General features: G+C 36.7%; 1 protein-coding gene across 3 annotated transcripts in view; it reads left to right on the forward strand.

Moving 5' to 3' along the window:
* Positions 1 to 17307, forward strand: part of GABRA4 (gamma-aminobutyric acid type A receptor subunit alpha4) — a 256407-nt gene that overhangs the window by 27000 nt on the left and 212100 nt on the right. For all 3 annotated transcript variants that reach the window (XM_060012610.1, XM_060012608.1, XM_060012607.1), the window contains exon 8: positions 1837 to 2096. In XM_060012610.1, coding sequence (XP_059868593.1) covers positions 1837 to 2096 — 260 coding nt within the window. The remainder of the gene's footprint in view (positions 1 to 1836; positions 2097 to 17307) is intronic.

Consider the following 17307-nt stretch of genomic DNA (forward strand, 5'->3'; position numbering starts at 1 on the left):
CCTTGATATATCTTTAAGTTTTGTAGCTAAAATTTTTCAGAATTAATTTAGGGTTTATTCACATATCTCACAATGAGCATGAGAATGGTGCCATTTTCCTGAGATTTAAGGTAGAGACCCTAAAAGTCCTGAGGTCTCTTTTCGAAACAAAGTCTACTAAATTCACAAGATTGCATTTTCATAGGCATTTAGGTATTTATATGTTTGACTGAAAAACCACATTTTAAAATCTGTCTTTGACTAATGAAATGCTAAAAATAGCATGAAACTTTTTTTTAAAGGAATACAACCAAATTCTCAACTTTCTTCCTCTGTATAGTTTATGGAATGTTTTTGAAAGATCCATAGCTCAGAAGCTACACAGTTGCTCTAGTTTTTCCTGTTCTAAACATTGACAATTCAGAAGAGACTAGAAAGAAAATAGATTGATGAAGAGCTGAAAAATGTATTTTTATTTACAGTGCATTTATCATGTGCTCGGCACTACGTGAAATAAGGTAAATCCTGAAGCAGTGTTAGACATTCTGCCCTTAAGAAGTCTATGCTCAATCAAGTAGTGGAAACAAAGCTCACTCAGATGGAACAATTAGGGAACAATACAAGGCAGAACATAATTAAGTGCTGAGTTGAGAGGACAGTATTATTTCTCCCTACATCAAAATATTATTATTCTTTTATTATTGCATGGGACTCACTATTTTTTCAGTTTAACATGTGTTATTTGGCTTTCAGCTGTGGATTGGCATGGACTGGATATAGTTTATGCCTTCATCATTGTTATTGTTGTCATCATCACCATCCCCAAACACCTGGGTGTGTCAATTCAAGAGATTTCCTAGGCATTACATAGAATGAGTTTAAATGGATATGGTAAATCTCCATGTACATTTCCAAGCTTAACTACATAACATGGATTCGATACACAGAGAGGCAAAGATGCAGAAAGGGACAATTGTGCACATATTAGCATCCCTACGTAATGCATTTCTCTACAGTTTCAGTGGCAAGTGGAATTCTTCCATTGAGAATGGGGACTGACTTTTTTCCCAGGCTGAGGAGAAGCCTTTTCTGGAGATGATATGCTTCAGAAGCCTATTGATGCGTGAGAAGTACCTCTATTCTTGTTGCCAATATTTTCCTGCCAACCACAAACTGATGGGCAGTAGATGCCCAATATTTTTAAAGCCAAATTATTCTAGAAGTCTATTTCTCAGAAGTATACCTATGTTGTTTTATATAAATTAAGCTATTTTACAACTAGTAAATTTATTATTTTAATTCAATAAGTAATATTCAGGTAAAGACTATAAATACATATAACTTGTGCTTTTTCTGATAGAGATTCTCAACAGCAGTGGGCCATGCCTACCCCAGGAATTCTGATGCTTCAATTTTCATTGCTACCATCTTCCCACTCCTGGTTGAGAGTCAGTGCTTCACACTTTCTGTTAGGTGTGTGTTGAGTTTCTCAGGTACATTGGCCCAGGTACTAACATGAACCCAATATATGTTAGGTGCCTTACATACTTTTAGTCTTCATTGTAAACCCAATAAGTGGGTATCAAATGAAACCAGTGAGTTTTCCTAACTTAATCCAACTCACACTGAGCCAGTGATTAGAAGAGCCAGGATTTGAACCATCTCTGTCTCTCACTCCAAAGCCTGTGCTAATTTCACTGAACCACTATGACTGGAATCTTACATCAAAGATGGTTTGGTTTGAGTTACTGTAAACTTTGTTACCCTCACCCCACCAAATTTCCAGGTCTTTTTGTTTGTTTGTATGCATTGAAGTAACCATAAAGTATTTTGTCTCTTTGCTCTTTTGCTTTGAAGGAATAACCACAGTGCTCACCATGACCACACTGAGCATCAGTGCACGGCATTCTTTGCCCAAAGTGTCCTATGCGACTGCCATGGATTGGTTCATAGCTGTCTGCTTTGCTTTTGTGTTTTCGGCCCTTATTGAGTTTGCTGCTGTCAACTACTTTACCAATGTTCAAATGGCAAAAGCCAAAAGGAAGACATCAAAAGCCCCCCAGGAAATTCCAGCTGCTCCAGTGCTGAGGGAAAAGCATCCTGAAGCACCTCTGCAGGTATTTGACTTAATATCCTTTAAGATTTCAGCATCTTGGTCAAATTTGCATTGCCGGGGAAAAGCTAAGAAGTTGAAGATCCCAATGACAATCTGTAAGTCATTTAAAAATCCAGAAAAATATTAAAGGATAATCATGCATTTATACTTTAAAATTGTGATTAGTGGCTTAAAAGTTAAACAGCTCTGCGGAGTGGCTGGGCCCGTGAGCCATGGCCACTGGGCCTGCACGTCCGGAGCCTGTGCTCCACAACGGGTGAGGCCGCAACAGTGAGAGGCCCGCGTACCGAAAAAAAAAAGTTAAACAGCTCTGGATGAGCTTGAGGTACACAGCTAGTTGTTTGAAAGTTCTTTTCAGGATTAAAAAATTTTTATAGAGAGGGGCAAAATCTTATGTATGTGCTTAAAAGAAACCTGTGGATACCCTTAAGTGGGTTGGAAAGGCATCTCGGTAGAGTTAATTGAACAAAGTAAAGCAGCAGTTCTTAACATAGCTCCACGTGAGAATGATCCCATGGGGCTGTGCCCTTGTATGGAAGAAGAAAACAAAACCAATAAATAAAAAGACCCGGGCTTCCCTGGTGGCGCCGTGGTTGAGAGTCCGCCTGCCGATGCAGGGGACACGGGGTTCGTGCTCCAGTCTGGGAAGATCCCACGTGCCGTGGAGCGGCTGGGCCCGTGAGCCATGGCCGCTGAGCCTGCGCATCCGGAGCCTGTGCTCCGCAACGGGAGAGGCCACAACAGTGAGAGGCCCGCGTACCGCAAAAAAAAAAAAAAAAAAAGACCCATAGTTGTAGGTTATGCACATCCAGGACTGAGAATTCTTGTCCTAAAGAGACATATCTAAAAGGATATGAAAGCCTAATAAGAGCTACTGTAATTTACATTGGGCACATAAGTGATTCTGTGATTTAAAAAATTAAAGTGACTTTTTCCTCATGGAGGCCAGTTGTACAAAACTAGCAAGATCCTCATGAAAATGAGAAAGCTAACAGCCATCCCCTCCTCCCTCTCCTCCTCTTCCTCTGATACTCTGCTCTCTCTCTGTCTCTTTTTCTCACTCTACTTGGCTTCCTCCTTGAATCAACAAAATGTCAGTGGTCACATGCACAACCTTATTGCGGTTACCAGAAATGGTAGTCTAAAACTCCTTTTGTCTACATGTGCCCAAATCAAAATATATATAAATCATCAACTTTATTCTCTATAGGTGATAACTCATTCCCTTAATTATTCATACACGCATTCATTCTTTTTCTTCACTCATTTAACAACATACATTTAGTACCAACTATGAGCCAGACACTGTTTCTGGTCTGAAAAGCAAGGGTATACAAAGCCCCCTGACAAATATCTTACTCTGTATAACTTATCTTTCAGTGTGTAGGGAGACAGACAATTTAAAAACATATATAGTAAAACACTTAGGTGTGTTAGATGGTGATAGTGCTATGACAGTGCTGAAGCACCAAAGTGGGAAGGAAGTGCTGGAGCCTTGTGACAGGGGTGGGATTCAGTTCAGAGACCAGGCAGGCAGGGAAATCCTGCCATAGAAGATGACAGTAGAACAATTAGGTTAGGGATTTAACCTGGCAAGGATTAACTGTTAAGGCTCCTACAGTTTATAGCTCTCCTCCCACAGGGCTCTGGACACTGGTTCTCTAAGAATGGCATGTGAGCAGATGGGAAGATTATTGTCCTTCCATTAAGTAAGTTTGGATAGCTTACATTTTCCTCTAAAGGAATCAGTTTCAACAAGATTTTCAAAATTATTACAATGAATTTTGTATGGTATTTTCAGTCAAAAAAAAACCCCTGATTATCTACAGTTTTATTCCCTTTCCAATTCCCCATTGGTAATTTTATGCCCTTTCTGCCTTTTACTGTTGTTTCATTTGCTTTGCTTTGTTGTGTTGAGGGCTTGGTAGAAAAATTCTATTTACTCTCCCTTTAAAAAAATTATCTTGTATTTACTTGTTTACTTTACTTTTTTTTCTAATTACTGACAAGATTTATTTTAATTTCGTCTTTCTGCAAGTTAATGTTGTTACTCGATTTTAGCTTCTTGAGTTTAGTTCTTATTCATTTATTTTCACTGTTTCTTATTTAATAATAAAATTTCCTTTATTGCAATGAGATTTGCTTTGCATATAGATTTAGCCAATTCATAACTTTTGATACGTTATATTATTGTAATTATTTGCTAAGTATTCTGCAGTTATGCTGCTATTTTTCTCTACAAGCTCAGAATTATTTGGAAGATAATGTTAAAGTTTCCAAATGGGATTTTGTTTATTTGTCTCCATTGTATTTTTCGTTGTATCACTTTATGTTCAGAAACGTTACTTGTACAGATTTGAATGTTGTTGATGTTTTCATTGTGCCCTGAGTTATGCTAAAAGCTTATAAATGTTTGATGGAAATTTAAAGGAGTTGACTGTTAGTTATTAAATTAATTTTACCTAAAACATTTTTATTTCACCCTCTTAATAAGTCACTTCTTGATCTTTCAAATACCAAGAAAGTTATGAAAAATTCTCCCACAAATATTATGAGATTGTGTTAGTGCGTTTTGCATTTTAACTATTTTTGGTTTATGTGTTTTGATGCTTCGATATTCAACATGTAAAGATTTATAACAGCTCTATTTTGATATCACTCTATTAATTTAATCATAAAATAACCTTTTTGGGGAGGTTCCATATAATGCCCCTTGAATTCTATTTGATCTGATTTTATTATTATTTTTTTATTCTTTCTTAATATTAACTTTTGTAGTATATTTTTATTGCTAAATTTTCCTATTTTTTTTTCTCATGTACTTTGGAAGCTATATATCATATTATTATATAACCAGTGGTTATCTTTAAGCTTTAAAATGACATATTGTAACTTATGATTTTCTAATAGTGTTGAAATTATAACATATACTGACTCTTCCATGTAGCTGTTAACTCCCCCCAACCCCAGGATTGCTCAAGTCTAAAGAGTCTGCATTTGGAAATACTTTATATATAAATTTTTTTTCTGTTTATAATGAGTTGATGTAGTTCCCTTTTCATTTTTGCAAGGTGATGAGGCTCCTTGCACTAGTGTTATAATAGTATAAATACTTGAAAGTACCCCTTAATCAGCGAAAGACCATTCTGCAGAATTTCCAAAGGTGGGACGAGAACTAATAGTTCCTTGAAACATATCTCTTGACTATTACAGCATCACTGGTGAGTGGTAGGTTGAGTACATCCAGTTGGCTAAGTCCACTCTTGGCAGCATGGGCCACATGCTGGGTGCAAATGGCATAATCAAGATTAAGAAGATGAAATTTGTTTGTGAAGGGCATAGAGTCATAGTATTTAAGGGTTGAGAAGTTTATAATAAATCTCATCAAAATATTCATCATATGTTTCATGTCCTATATGGTATGTAACCATATATGTATCATAACTTAGATTGCCACAGCAGCTTCCTGAAGAATATCTATGTTCTAAGGACAGTGATTAATGGGTTGGCCCACACATCCTCCAGAGTACATATTGCTGCCAGAGCACAGCTGGCTTTGGAGCGTCAGTTGTCATTGAATAGTTCAACTTTGAAGGTTGAGAACACATTAAAATTGAGGAAGGGAGAGAGAAAGAGAGGAAAAAAAAATATATATAGATAAATAGGGAGAAGGAAATCAAGATGGGGAAAAAGTGTGTTAAGAGCAAAATTTTAAAACATGTTACTGGAAGGAAATACTCTAGTAATCTTATGAAGTTTGGAGTTTCAGTAGAGATTCTAATCAAACAGCTGAAATGTGCTTATTCTAATGTGTTCCAACTTGTATGGCTATTTGCTGATTTGAATGATGCTGCTTTGTTTAAACCGTGTTTAAACTCCTCATTTGAAATTGCCTTCAGTCTGCACAATACTTGATAATTCAATAGTCCTTTGGGTTAGCTCGCTAGTGGTTTGATTCATTGTCACCATATGTGACCTATGGACTGTTAATGGCCTGGCAGAGGTTCATGGTGACCATTTTTATTTCTTGGGAATTGGAAAGCTTATGGTTTATGGAATATTCATGAAGCAAGGAGAAATAGGCCAACTGGAAGACTCTTAAGAGCAGCTATGGGCAGCTTGGGTATGTCTTTAGGCATCTCAGGAGGCAAAGCAGCTGTTTTGCTTCTGCTCAACATCACCATAATTCTGCCTTTGACTCTGTCCTTCCAATATTGAAGTTGAGCTCTATTCCCGTGGTTCTATCCTTCCAAACCCTTACTACTTCTTAGAGTACCTACTCGCTCACTGACTCAGGTGATTTGGATTAATAGGATGATTTGGAAAATAAATAACTATAAAATAAAACGTGGAGATTTCTTAATAAAATCATACTTAAAACTTACTTGAAAATATATTCTGTAGCCCTTGTTCAGTCAGAAAGTGTACATTAATGTATGTATGTTGTACGTTGTGAAAAAATCCAATGATATAATGACTAAAATTACTTGGACTTTTAAATTGCGTCAGGTACTATGTGATATGCTTTACATGTGCTACTTAATTTCAAACTCACAATAACTATTTTATAGATGAAGAAACTAAGTCTTTTCTTTAATATCTTTATTGGAGTATAATTGCTTTACAATGGTGTGTTAGTTTCTGCTTTATAACAAAGTGAATCAGCTATACATATACATATATCTCCATATCTCCTCCCTCTTGCGTCTCCCTCCCACCCTTCCTATCCCACCCCTCTAAGTCTTGAAGTTGTTGAGTGATGTAATCAAGGTAACACAACTAGAAATGGTAGACCAAATAGAATAGAGAAGAGCAGTGAAGCACGTTTAATGAAGAAGCTAATTAGTTCGCGTTTAGACACGTGGAAATTTCCAGAGTGGGACATTTTCTTCTATCCCATGATAACGATGACTTACTTTTTTCGAACTACAAGTGCGTATTTCTCCACTGTGCACCTTTCCTTTCCCATCTACCCAATTTCTTTGTCTATTTCCATTTTACTGAACTATTCTTCATAGACTTCTCAATATTATAGCGTTCATAGATTCTTACAAGGGTATTTGTAAAATTAAAGAGCTGTTTGCTCTGCTTAGAGTCTTTAAGAAAAAGATGATACAAAAAAGAATATATAAATAATTCAAGATACACCTTGGATTCAATAATTCAACTGTACTCATGAGAATATCCTTCTTTACTATCCATTCTTCAAAGTCAAACTCTAGCCCTATTTCCCAGATGAGGATCATTTTGATAGAACTTAAGGATGCCAAGGATATGGTGTTAAGTATCCACATCTACAAAATAATAATAGAATCTGCCAGAAAGACTGATAATGAAGATTAAATTACATCCTGCATGTAAAGTACATGGTACAGTGCTTAGTACCCAGTAAATAATAGCTGTGATTATTATTTTATCAAAGTACAGTTGATTTACTATATTATATTAGTTTCATTTGTACAAACATAGTGATTGAATATTTTTATAGATTATACTCCATTTAAAGTTATTATAATATAATGGCTATATTCCCTGTTTTGTACAATATATCCTTGTAGCTTACTTACTTTATACATAGTAGTTTGTATCTCTTAATCCCCTATCCTCATCTTGCCCCTCCCTGCTTCCCTCTCCCTACTGGTAGCCACTAGTTTGTTCTCTATACCTGTGAGTCTGTTTCTATTTTGTTCTATTCATTCATTTGTTTTTATTTTTAATATTTATTTTCCTTATTTTTTTTGGCTGCATTGGGTCTTAGTTGTGGCATATGGGATCTTTGTTGAGGCATGCAGGATCTTTTCATTAAGGCGCACGGTCTGCTCGGGTTTCTCTCTAGCTGTGGCGCACACGCTCCAGGGCGCGTGGGTTCTGTAGTTTGTGGCATGCCGGCTCTCTTATTGAGGCGTGTGAGCTCAATAGTTTTGGCGCACACGGGCTCAGTTGCCCCGTAGCATGTGGGATCTTAGTTCCCTGACCAGTGATCAAATCTGCGTCCTCTGCATTGGAAGGTGGATTCTTTACCACTGGACCACCAGGGAAGTCCCTCATTCATTTTTTTTATATTTTAGATTCCACATATAAGTGATAACAAAGTTTTGTCTTTCTCTGTATGACTTACTTCACTAAGCATAATACCCTCCAGATCCATCCGTGTTGATGCAAATGGCAACATTCTTTCTATGGGTAAGTAGTATTTCATTGTATATGTATGCCACATCTTTTTAATCCATTCATCTATTGATGGACACATAGGTTGCTTCCCTATTGTGGCAACTGTAAATAGAGCTGCTATGAACGTTGGGGTGCGTGTATCTTTTCAAATTAGTGTTTTTGTTTTCTTTGGAAGTATACTCAGGAGCGGAATTGCTGGATCATATGGTAATTCTATTTTTAGTTTTTTGAGGAACCTCCATACTGGCTGCACCAATTTATATTCCCACCAACAGTGTACAGGGTTCCCTTTTCTCCACACCCTCTTCAGCATTTGTTATTTGTGGTCTTTTTTTTTTTTTTTTTTTTTTTTTTTTTTTGCGGTATGCAGGCCTCTCACTGTTGTGGCCTCTCCCGTTGCGGAGCACAGGCTCCAGATGTGCAGGCCCAGCGGCCATGGCTCACGGGCACAGCCGCTCCGCTGCATGTGGGATCCTCCCGGACTGGGGCACGAACCCGTGTCCCCCGCATTGGCAGGCGGACTCTCAACCACTGCGCCACCAGGGAAGCCCTTTGTGGTCTTTTTGATGATAGCCATCTGACAAGTGTGAGGTGATATCTCATTGTGGTTTTGATTTGCATTTCCCTGATGATTACTGTAGCTGTGATTATTATTATCCTTTGTTTCCTTAAGCATCTTCAACATTTAAAGTCTGTATCACATAATTTACCACTTATAATATCCTGAAGTATTTTGCATAAATTGTTTCATGTGTGATTGCTCTATTTACCTACCTAGATGGTGAGCTTCTTAATAAAACTGGTTATGGCTTCATTCTGTCTTCCCATACAGCCCATAGCACAGTGTTTAATAGTCACAGTTGTTTATTATAATGAGCCGACTATAGGAATCGAACAATAGGAAATGTGGGGCCTCTAAAAACCAGTATATTTATCAACAATTTCCAAAAACGTTTGTATTTTATGTAAAATTCTTCTGTAAATGTGAACATTAGGTGGATGTTAAGTAGTGAGCTAGAGCTGGGTCACTGTGAGGATTGTGAACAGCAGCTACTCATTCTGAGACACACTTGTCAGCGGTTGGACTTTGCTAGTGGACAACAACAGGGAACTGAGGACGACACTTTGAAAAACAAAAGAAAGCAAAACAAAAAGCCTCTGTAAATCTACAAGTGCAGCTATGCATTATGAGAAAAGCATAGTTTGTTGTCCTTGGGTCATTTTAGTCACCTCACTTACACAGGTATCAGTGCCTTTGACACCAGTGTTAAATACAGTGATATCCCAGTAAATGGTAATACACAAGCTTCATTCCATTCTAACAGGCTCTACAAACTAGGTCAGTTTCAGATTTTCATTTCAATCATTCTCAAAACTCCTCTTAGAAATGCTGTGCTTTAAATAGTTTAAGCTAACATGCAAAAAACTTTCATTTTTCCATTTATCCTTATTTCTCTCATTTCTTAACTTAGTTTAAAATCTCTTTCCTTGGCAGTTTGAATAAGGACATGATGAAGTATTGTCAGTTCACTTGACATTTCGGTGTGCTGGTGACAGAAGTTTAATGACGTTCTTTGAACCATATAAATTGTACCTCCCGGAAGCCATACCTTTTTCAGTACAGAATGTTCTGTAGTTAGTAATGCTCTTTAGGCAGTGAGTAATTGTTTAATTGCACAATTATTAAACTGGGTGATTTAAGTGTCAAGAATATCAGAATTATGTTTCATTTCCAACCATATTTTTCATATGGTAGTTTTGTTATGTGTCACATGCTGATTCGTCAGAAATCGTCATTTTGCTAAGGCAAGAGAGCAAATCTCAGGTAGTTAATTTAACAAGTGTTTACTGAGCAACTACTATGTACTAGTCACCATGCAAGGCACTGAGGATTCAAAGAAGACAAAACCTGGGCACTTAGTCTAGTGAAGGAGACAGGTTATTAATCTTGCAAGTGACTATATGTAGTATATAGAAGTATGGTCTGAATCTTGGTTTTAGAATACTTCAGGCATGCTTATAGCAGTATAATCTTACTCTCAAATATTCACTGCTACCTTAGACCTATGTGCTGAAATACAGATCTATATATCCAATTACATACTGGGAACCTATTTTATTTATGGCTACTTTTATGGAATACCTATCAAGTGACAGTAGGCTGGGAATACTCTGAGGGTAGTGGGGAAGTTGACATTCAACAATTAACTTCAAATAGTTAAATAATGATAAATGTGAAAAATGCTATGAAGGAGAGGTAGAGAGGGTCATGATAAATTATATCAGAGAGTTAATTTGAGACTTCAAATTAGCCTTTGAAATGCAAAAAGTGACAAGGTAAGGGATGTCATTCAAAATGACAAAGGGAGGAGAAACGATCAATTTTAGTAGCTTATTGAAGCAATGTTGTGCATATCTTGGTAATTGTTGGTAATAACATCACACGGGAAGAAAAATGCCAACATTAGCATCATAATTGAATGGCTATTTTCTCCTCCAGAAGGGGGAATGCCATAATTTCAGTGCTGCATCAGGAAGGCTTGATATATTGCTAGTGTTCAAGGAAGTAGTAAGGCATCTTGTAAACCTAGTATAACACAGTTTAAGAGTGTGTGGGTGTGTGGGTGTGTGATATAGATATAGATTAATAGTAAACGTGTCCATTCATTTTCACGTATTCTGTGTTTACAAATATGACAAAGGAAGAAGCTGTGAAGTGTATTTACATAGTACATAGATTGGGGGAGGTAGCTTGTCACCATCATTGTCATCACCATCATTGTTATTTATTTATTGTCTTCTACGTGCCATATATATATATATATATGGTGCTAGTTGCTTTACATATGTTATCTCTAATCTCCACAATACACCCTGAGATGAGTTGTTGTGTTGTTATACACATAGTTTTATGGTTGAGAACACTGAGCCTTGGTGAAGTGTTTTGGACACTTTCAGATGCACTGTGCTGTCTCTCACCTAGAGAAAACAGGCAGGCATCGAGGGATTTTGTCTCTACTCTCAGTTTTCCAGTGTAGCTTTGATCACACAACCCAATATTTGAGTTTGAATTTCTCTGTTAGATGACAAAGTTAAGCAAGATTATATCCAAATTCCCTTCTAATGTAAAAACCTGTTACTACAAGCTCATCCACTATCTATAACTAATGCCATCTTGCTTTATACTCTTTAACATATGCTTACTTTCATAAGAATGGATTCTAGTGAGGATGGTTCTTTTGGGGTTCACTGAGACAGGTCAAATTAAATATTCAGATTATTTTATGCTCACTTACACAGCAAAAATCCATACTGTTCCAACAGCAATAAGAGCATCAACTGATCCTGTGTTTAGTATGCACCAGAGAGTATTTTAAATATTTTACATATATTCACTTATATAATTGGCATAGCAATCCTATCCCATTTTCATCCTGTTTTATAGATGACTAATTGAGGCACAGAGTGGCCTAAGTGATTTGTCCAATCACACACCTCCTAAGTAACTGAACCAAGATTTAAACCCAGATGGTCTGGCTCCAAAGTCTAGGTTTACAGCCCCTAGAAATTGCCACCCCTCCATTGTAACCTCATCCCACACTGCTGAGCCTCTGCTGTGCCTACCCTCACACACTCACTCCCCAGCCCATTCATAATTTTTCTGGAGGTTGTCTTAATGTTCACATTGTTGAAAGTGTAAGCCGTACTATAAAACTCTACCCCATTCATAAACAAGCCCTATCCCTTAGCTGGTGGTTCAGCTTACATAGAAGCCAAAATCTCAAAAAATTAGCCACACTCTCCAAATTTCTAGTTTTGCATAAAATATATGTGGATTTTCTCAAGGCTAGAAATCACCAATTGATTGAGGTCATTTTGACTATAGACCAATCCATAGTTTTCCCAATTTTTTGACATTTTAAACATCTAAAAATGTTAAAAAGAATTTCTCTTAGTTTTGTCTTGAAATAACCGATCTGACATGCATTAATTTATTCAATCAACAATATTTATTTACAACATATGTTCAAAAGAATTCTGTTGTCAAGGTGGTGAGAAAAATTTTAAAGAATTTCAAAAGATAGTTTTTGCCCTAAATGAATTTATACTGTGTCAGGTGACAGTATATTGATGTAAATAATCAGAGGAATAGGTATTCTGTAGGGACCAAGAGATGTAAAAAATGTGCTGAACTTTGGGAGGAGCTGGTAGGAGAACTCAGTCTGGCAGTGAGGTGTATTTTACTGATGGTCAGCAGACAAAGGAGAGTAGCAAGGAAATAAGCCAACTCATTACTATAAATATCATTAGTTTGGTTTGTGATTTTTATGGGCTAGCTTGAGGATCACTCTAGAATTGCTATACAATTAATAAACTTTTACCGCATTGTTGGAATTTTTATTACTTCTCCATTTACTCTGTTCCTTCTCCAGCACACCTGGCACAAATTTGCTAAGAATCTAGCAGTTGCTCAAGAAACACCTACTGATTGGTTTCATTCTTCCTATAACTGAGATAGATGCTCAGTTGTCAGGGATAGCAATATATGAAGGAACTGTACGTTTCCCCAGGTGAAATTTTTGTTATGAAAATTTTTTCTTAATGGTGTTTCGGATTATTATTAATTTGGTGATCTTTTTCTGTGTTAGCAATGTGAGTGGGCCAGGACTTCTTTTTAGAGGGGAAAAAAATTCAGTCAGCTTCAAAAATATACAGACACTTGAAACAAATTCCCTCAATGTTTAGCTATATTTTCCAGCAAGTTCTCTTCCCTAAGCTACTGAGTAAGATTATTCATTCCTTCTGGTTTATTTGGCTAAGCTGCCAATTTCCCTTTTGCTATTTTGAGGGGCTAATTTTCCCACAACATAATATACATCGCTAAATCTCCAGCTTTTCTCTCAGCCTCAGATAATTTAGAAGTTTCAAGATGCATCAGTTCGGGTATTACTTATTTCATTTCATTTAAATAAAATCAGAGGATATTATGCATAAAAATGTCTTTGGCAGAAGGAGATTATTATGTATTTTGGTCAATTTAAGGAGAGGGCATTTTCTACTCAGATTGTATGGCATGGTGTGTTTTTCTTAATATTTTCTAGTATCTCACCTTCCAGGAGTTTCTTACCCTGCTTAACTTTGAATAATACATCATATTCTTTCACAATGTCTCTTTTGCGGCTTTTATTTGTGAGCCTGAATTTTCACATTCCTCTTGCTTAGCTATACTGTAGGATTCTATTCTTTCTCCTTCATTAGCTCTTTCTTGAACTTTGACTTTAGTTTTTAAAATCTACTGTCTTCATATAGACAACTAGCATGGGCATTTCTTTAGCCCCTCCAGCGTCATGACTCCCTAATGATGTAGTCCAGTGAATTTAGCTTCTCTCTCAAACTCTCTCTCTTTTGGGAGTAGTTTGGCTAAAGCAGACTTTTTTACTTACTTTTTGTTTGGCTAATTGAAAACAATTGTAGGTTCCATAGTCAGAGAAAAGTCTGTCTTTAGGGAATTCAAAGAGGACAATGGGGGTGTGAAGATGAGGTTGGGGGTTAGTTTCCTTGTGAATGCTTTCTATTTTTTGCTTCCCTAAAAAGTTTTTACTAAGTCCAATCAGTTTAATGTAGATATCGAGGAGTCACTTGAAAGTAAAAAATTGTACCATGAAAATTTTAGATAAAGGGAGGGAGGTAGGGAATAAGAAGGACGCCCGCCATTTAGCACATCTGCACTTTTTTTTTGGCCAGGTTGTTGGCATTTGAGGATTAACATTTCCAACATTTCTTGGCAAAAGGTGGTGAGAACTCTGTATTCAAAGAGCAGAAAGTCAACTCTTCATATACAAAATGAGTATATTATTGTCTCCAGCTTATCCAACTGTGAACACTTGTGTATATCTGGGATTATTAGTCTGTTGAACAGATTTTTATTTTAAAAGAAAGCAATTTGAAGGATACAAACTATAAGACCAATGCTTAACACAGAGCCTGGCACCCAATAAATGCCCTTCCAATATTTGTTGACTGAGTCAATGAATAAAAGAATGAATGCAATGTGGTCTCTGTGAAATGTTACTACTACTACTAATGACCGGAAAGAGAAGTCCTAGATGACAACAGTAACAGAGAAAACTCCCATAAACCCATTCCAGCACTGCGTTTTTATTTTTGAGGCCCACACAGAGCTTTGGGATTACTGAAGGAAATCTAGATAACTCTTTTATTACCCTGAACCTACGTGATTTCTTTGGAACTCTTCCCTAGGAAGGAACTGCTTATCTCTGCCTTTTCATTGTCTGTGCATTTGACTCTTAGTTTTGTTGTTTGGGTTATCTCTGTGTCTTAATATAGATGAGCTACTAGATGGGAGATGAGAGTCATGCTCAACTCTGCTGTTGAGGCTATATCTAGAAAACAAGAAAACGTTCTCTAGTTGCATGTGGAAAAAGGATCTAATCGATAGTCTTCTGAGAACTGGTTTGAATGGAGAAGCTCTGGGAAGGGCATCCTGCTTGGAAGGTGAAAAAAAAGAAGCCTCTGTGGAGCTTGAAAGGTGCTTCCCTGGAAAGTGAGAGAGCTGGATAACCATTTAGTAACTTGCTAGTTAGACTCTCAGAGCAGATCCTTAACTGAAGAAATGTTGACAGCAGCCATGAGTGGACAGCTGGGCACTTGACCTTCCCTGGCTACCTCTTCCATGAAGCAATGAGCCTGTGATTTGTTTTGAGAAAAGCCAGGTTTTATTTGGTTGAACCATGTAAAAACACCATTTTTGCTGGTTAAAAACAATTTTTAGAAAGTCAAAACTGGTCTTTTGAAATGAAGATGAGGCCAAGATCTGACTTTTAATTTCCTTTATCAGCTGCCTCTTTTTGACAGCAAAACAGGTAATTAGTAAGAAATTGTGCTAGTGATTATAGTGATTAGCATTTTAAAATTTATTAGTTAGTTTATTTGTTTTCAAGACAAAGATTGATTTTGGAGCTGAGAATGTCAAAACTTTGGAGCTGTACTCCTGGTGCCTGGTGGGGGCACGTCCTCTGTGGGCATCTTAATGCTCTCAGTAGGATTGTTTTGTTGGTTTGTTTATTTAATTTTGACTTGAAGCCAGAGGAGCTTCAACAGGCACTTTCTCCTGTGCTGAGCTCATTCTTGCTGCTTCTGCAAGCAAGAAACCCGCTTTGCTAAAGCCTTAGCTGATCCTGAAAAATGTTAACATGCTTTCTGCTTAATGTTTGCCATCGGGCTGATCTAAAAATGGCACCAAGGAGGTTACCTATTATCCACAGAACAAGAATACATTTCAGGACAGAAATAGATTATGGTCAATGGAGGCTTGATCTGCTGACAGAAAGTTATATTAGTATCCCTAAGCAATTCATAAAAAGAGGAGATTTTATGTGGTGAATCCTGTTTTTTTTTTTATTAAAAAAAAACTCTCTCCTTTAGTAGCTTTCAATATTTAAGCTCTTTTTCTCTTATTTTTCCAGTGTTTATTTGTTGAATTGCATTCATCTTTCAAAACTCCATAAATCACTCATTTTTGCACATTTGCAACGGGTTTGTAGCCGTAGCCAAATTTATTTTATCAAACTCATTACTGCATATACTTTAAAGACATGTATGGAAGCATCAAATGAGGTAGAATTTGGGATGATTTAAAAATAAGTTTTTAAATGGAACATGCAGTTATTTTCTATGTGATCTTCAAGTTCCTAGCAAATTGGAAATTTTTGTTATTTTTTTCAATTAATGTATGATGGATAGGTTGACGCTCTCTTTGCCTGTAAATACACAAGTTTCTGCCTGTTGACCTACCAGTAAACATTTGTTCTGGACAAAATATCCTGGCTTGACCAATGGAGTGTATGGTTACCCTAATGATGGAGCAGAAGTCTTCCTCTAGCACTGAAAATTTGCTAAAGTATTTCAGTTAAATGTTTTCCAGATAACAATCTGAATGTATATGACTGTAATATGCATGCTAAAATGGAGTCAAAGGTTAAAATTACAATCCATAGGGAATTTCAGAACCTCCTGAGGCAATCTAATTATTTGCTACAATTAACTTCCTTGTTACTATCTAGTCATTCTGTAGCCATTAAGTGGAACTAGCCACTCACAGTATTAGAAATTAGAGCATCTAAGTTATGTAAAATCTTAGTGTCTAACTTCCAAGACTCATAAACTTGAAGAAAACAGAGAAGTAAAAAGGATCTCAAATCTTCATTGTTTGTGCAAAGTAGGGGCGCATTGTTCTATAATGTAAAACAATTAGATATTGTTGTTTTATTCTCAGAGATTTTATTATTGGAGTGTCTTCCTCATTTTGGAAAAAAAAAGATACAGAAAGATGTAAAATTTGGGGCAGAAATATGTAGGGTGAAATCAGAAGTATCAAAGTTAGAAGAGAAATACTGAATAAGATATCTCTTCTGTGTTACTTGCTGGGCTCTGTTTTGTGTATTACCTAAGCACTTCAATTTTTAGGGTTTTTTTTTCTGTGAAGCACTAATCGAGGAAATCCTAAAGTTTCAGCATATATGTTGGCCTGAATGAGAATACATGCTGGACTTGTACTGGGAAGAGAGGGTACAAATCCAATTGTCACCTTCTGGATAGAACACTGCTGTTATTTGGGATTCTGGGATTCTGCTGGATCGACCTGATTTTGCACTGAGTAGTAGAACCTGACTCGTTATAGAGCTGTTCATCTCAGCAATAGCTACATTAAATATGAACATTGTATATGTTTATTCCAGGCCAATCTGCCAGCACAGTAGAGCTAGCACAATCATACACTCTCAGCAAGGCAAGCAGTGAGACAGAATTTGTTGTTGTTTTCTCACTAGCTCGCCATAATGTGCTTCCCCAGTTTGAATGCTTTCTGCAGTCTGATTATCGTGTTTACTCCGTGGTGTTCTTTCTTCATGTCATTAATATCCTATTTTCTGGCTGAGGTTCTCTTTATTTATGATAATAGTTTGATAGGTTTCCAAAGGATAAACAAGTGTGATTCTTTTAATGGTTCAAGTACAATTTGG

The sequence above is a fragment of the Delphinus delphis genome, chromosome 5 (assembly GCF_949987515.2).
Source record: "Delphinus delphis chromosome 5, mDelDel1.2, whole genome shotgun sequence".
NCBI classification, from domain to species: Eukaryota; Metazoa; Chordata; class Mammalia; order Artiodactyla; family Delphinidae; genus Delphinus; species Delphinus delphis.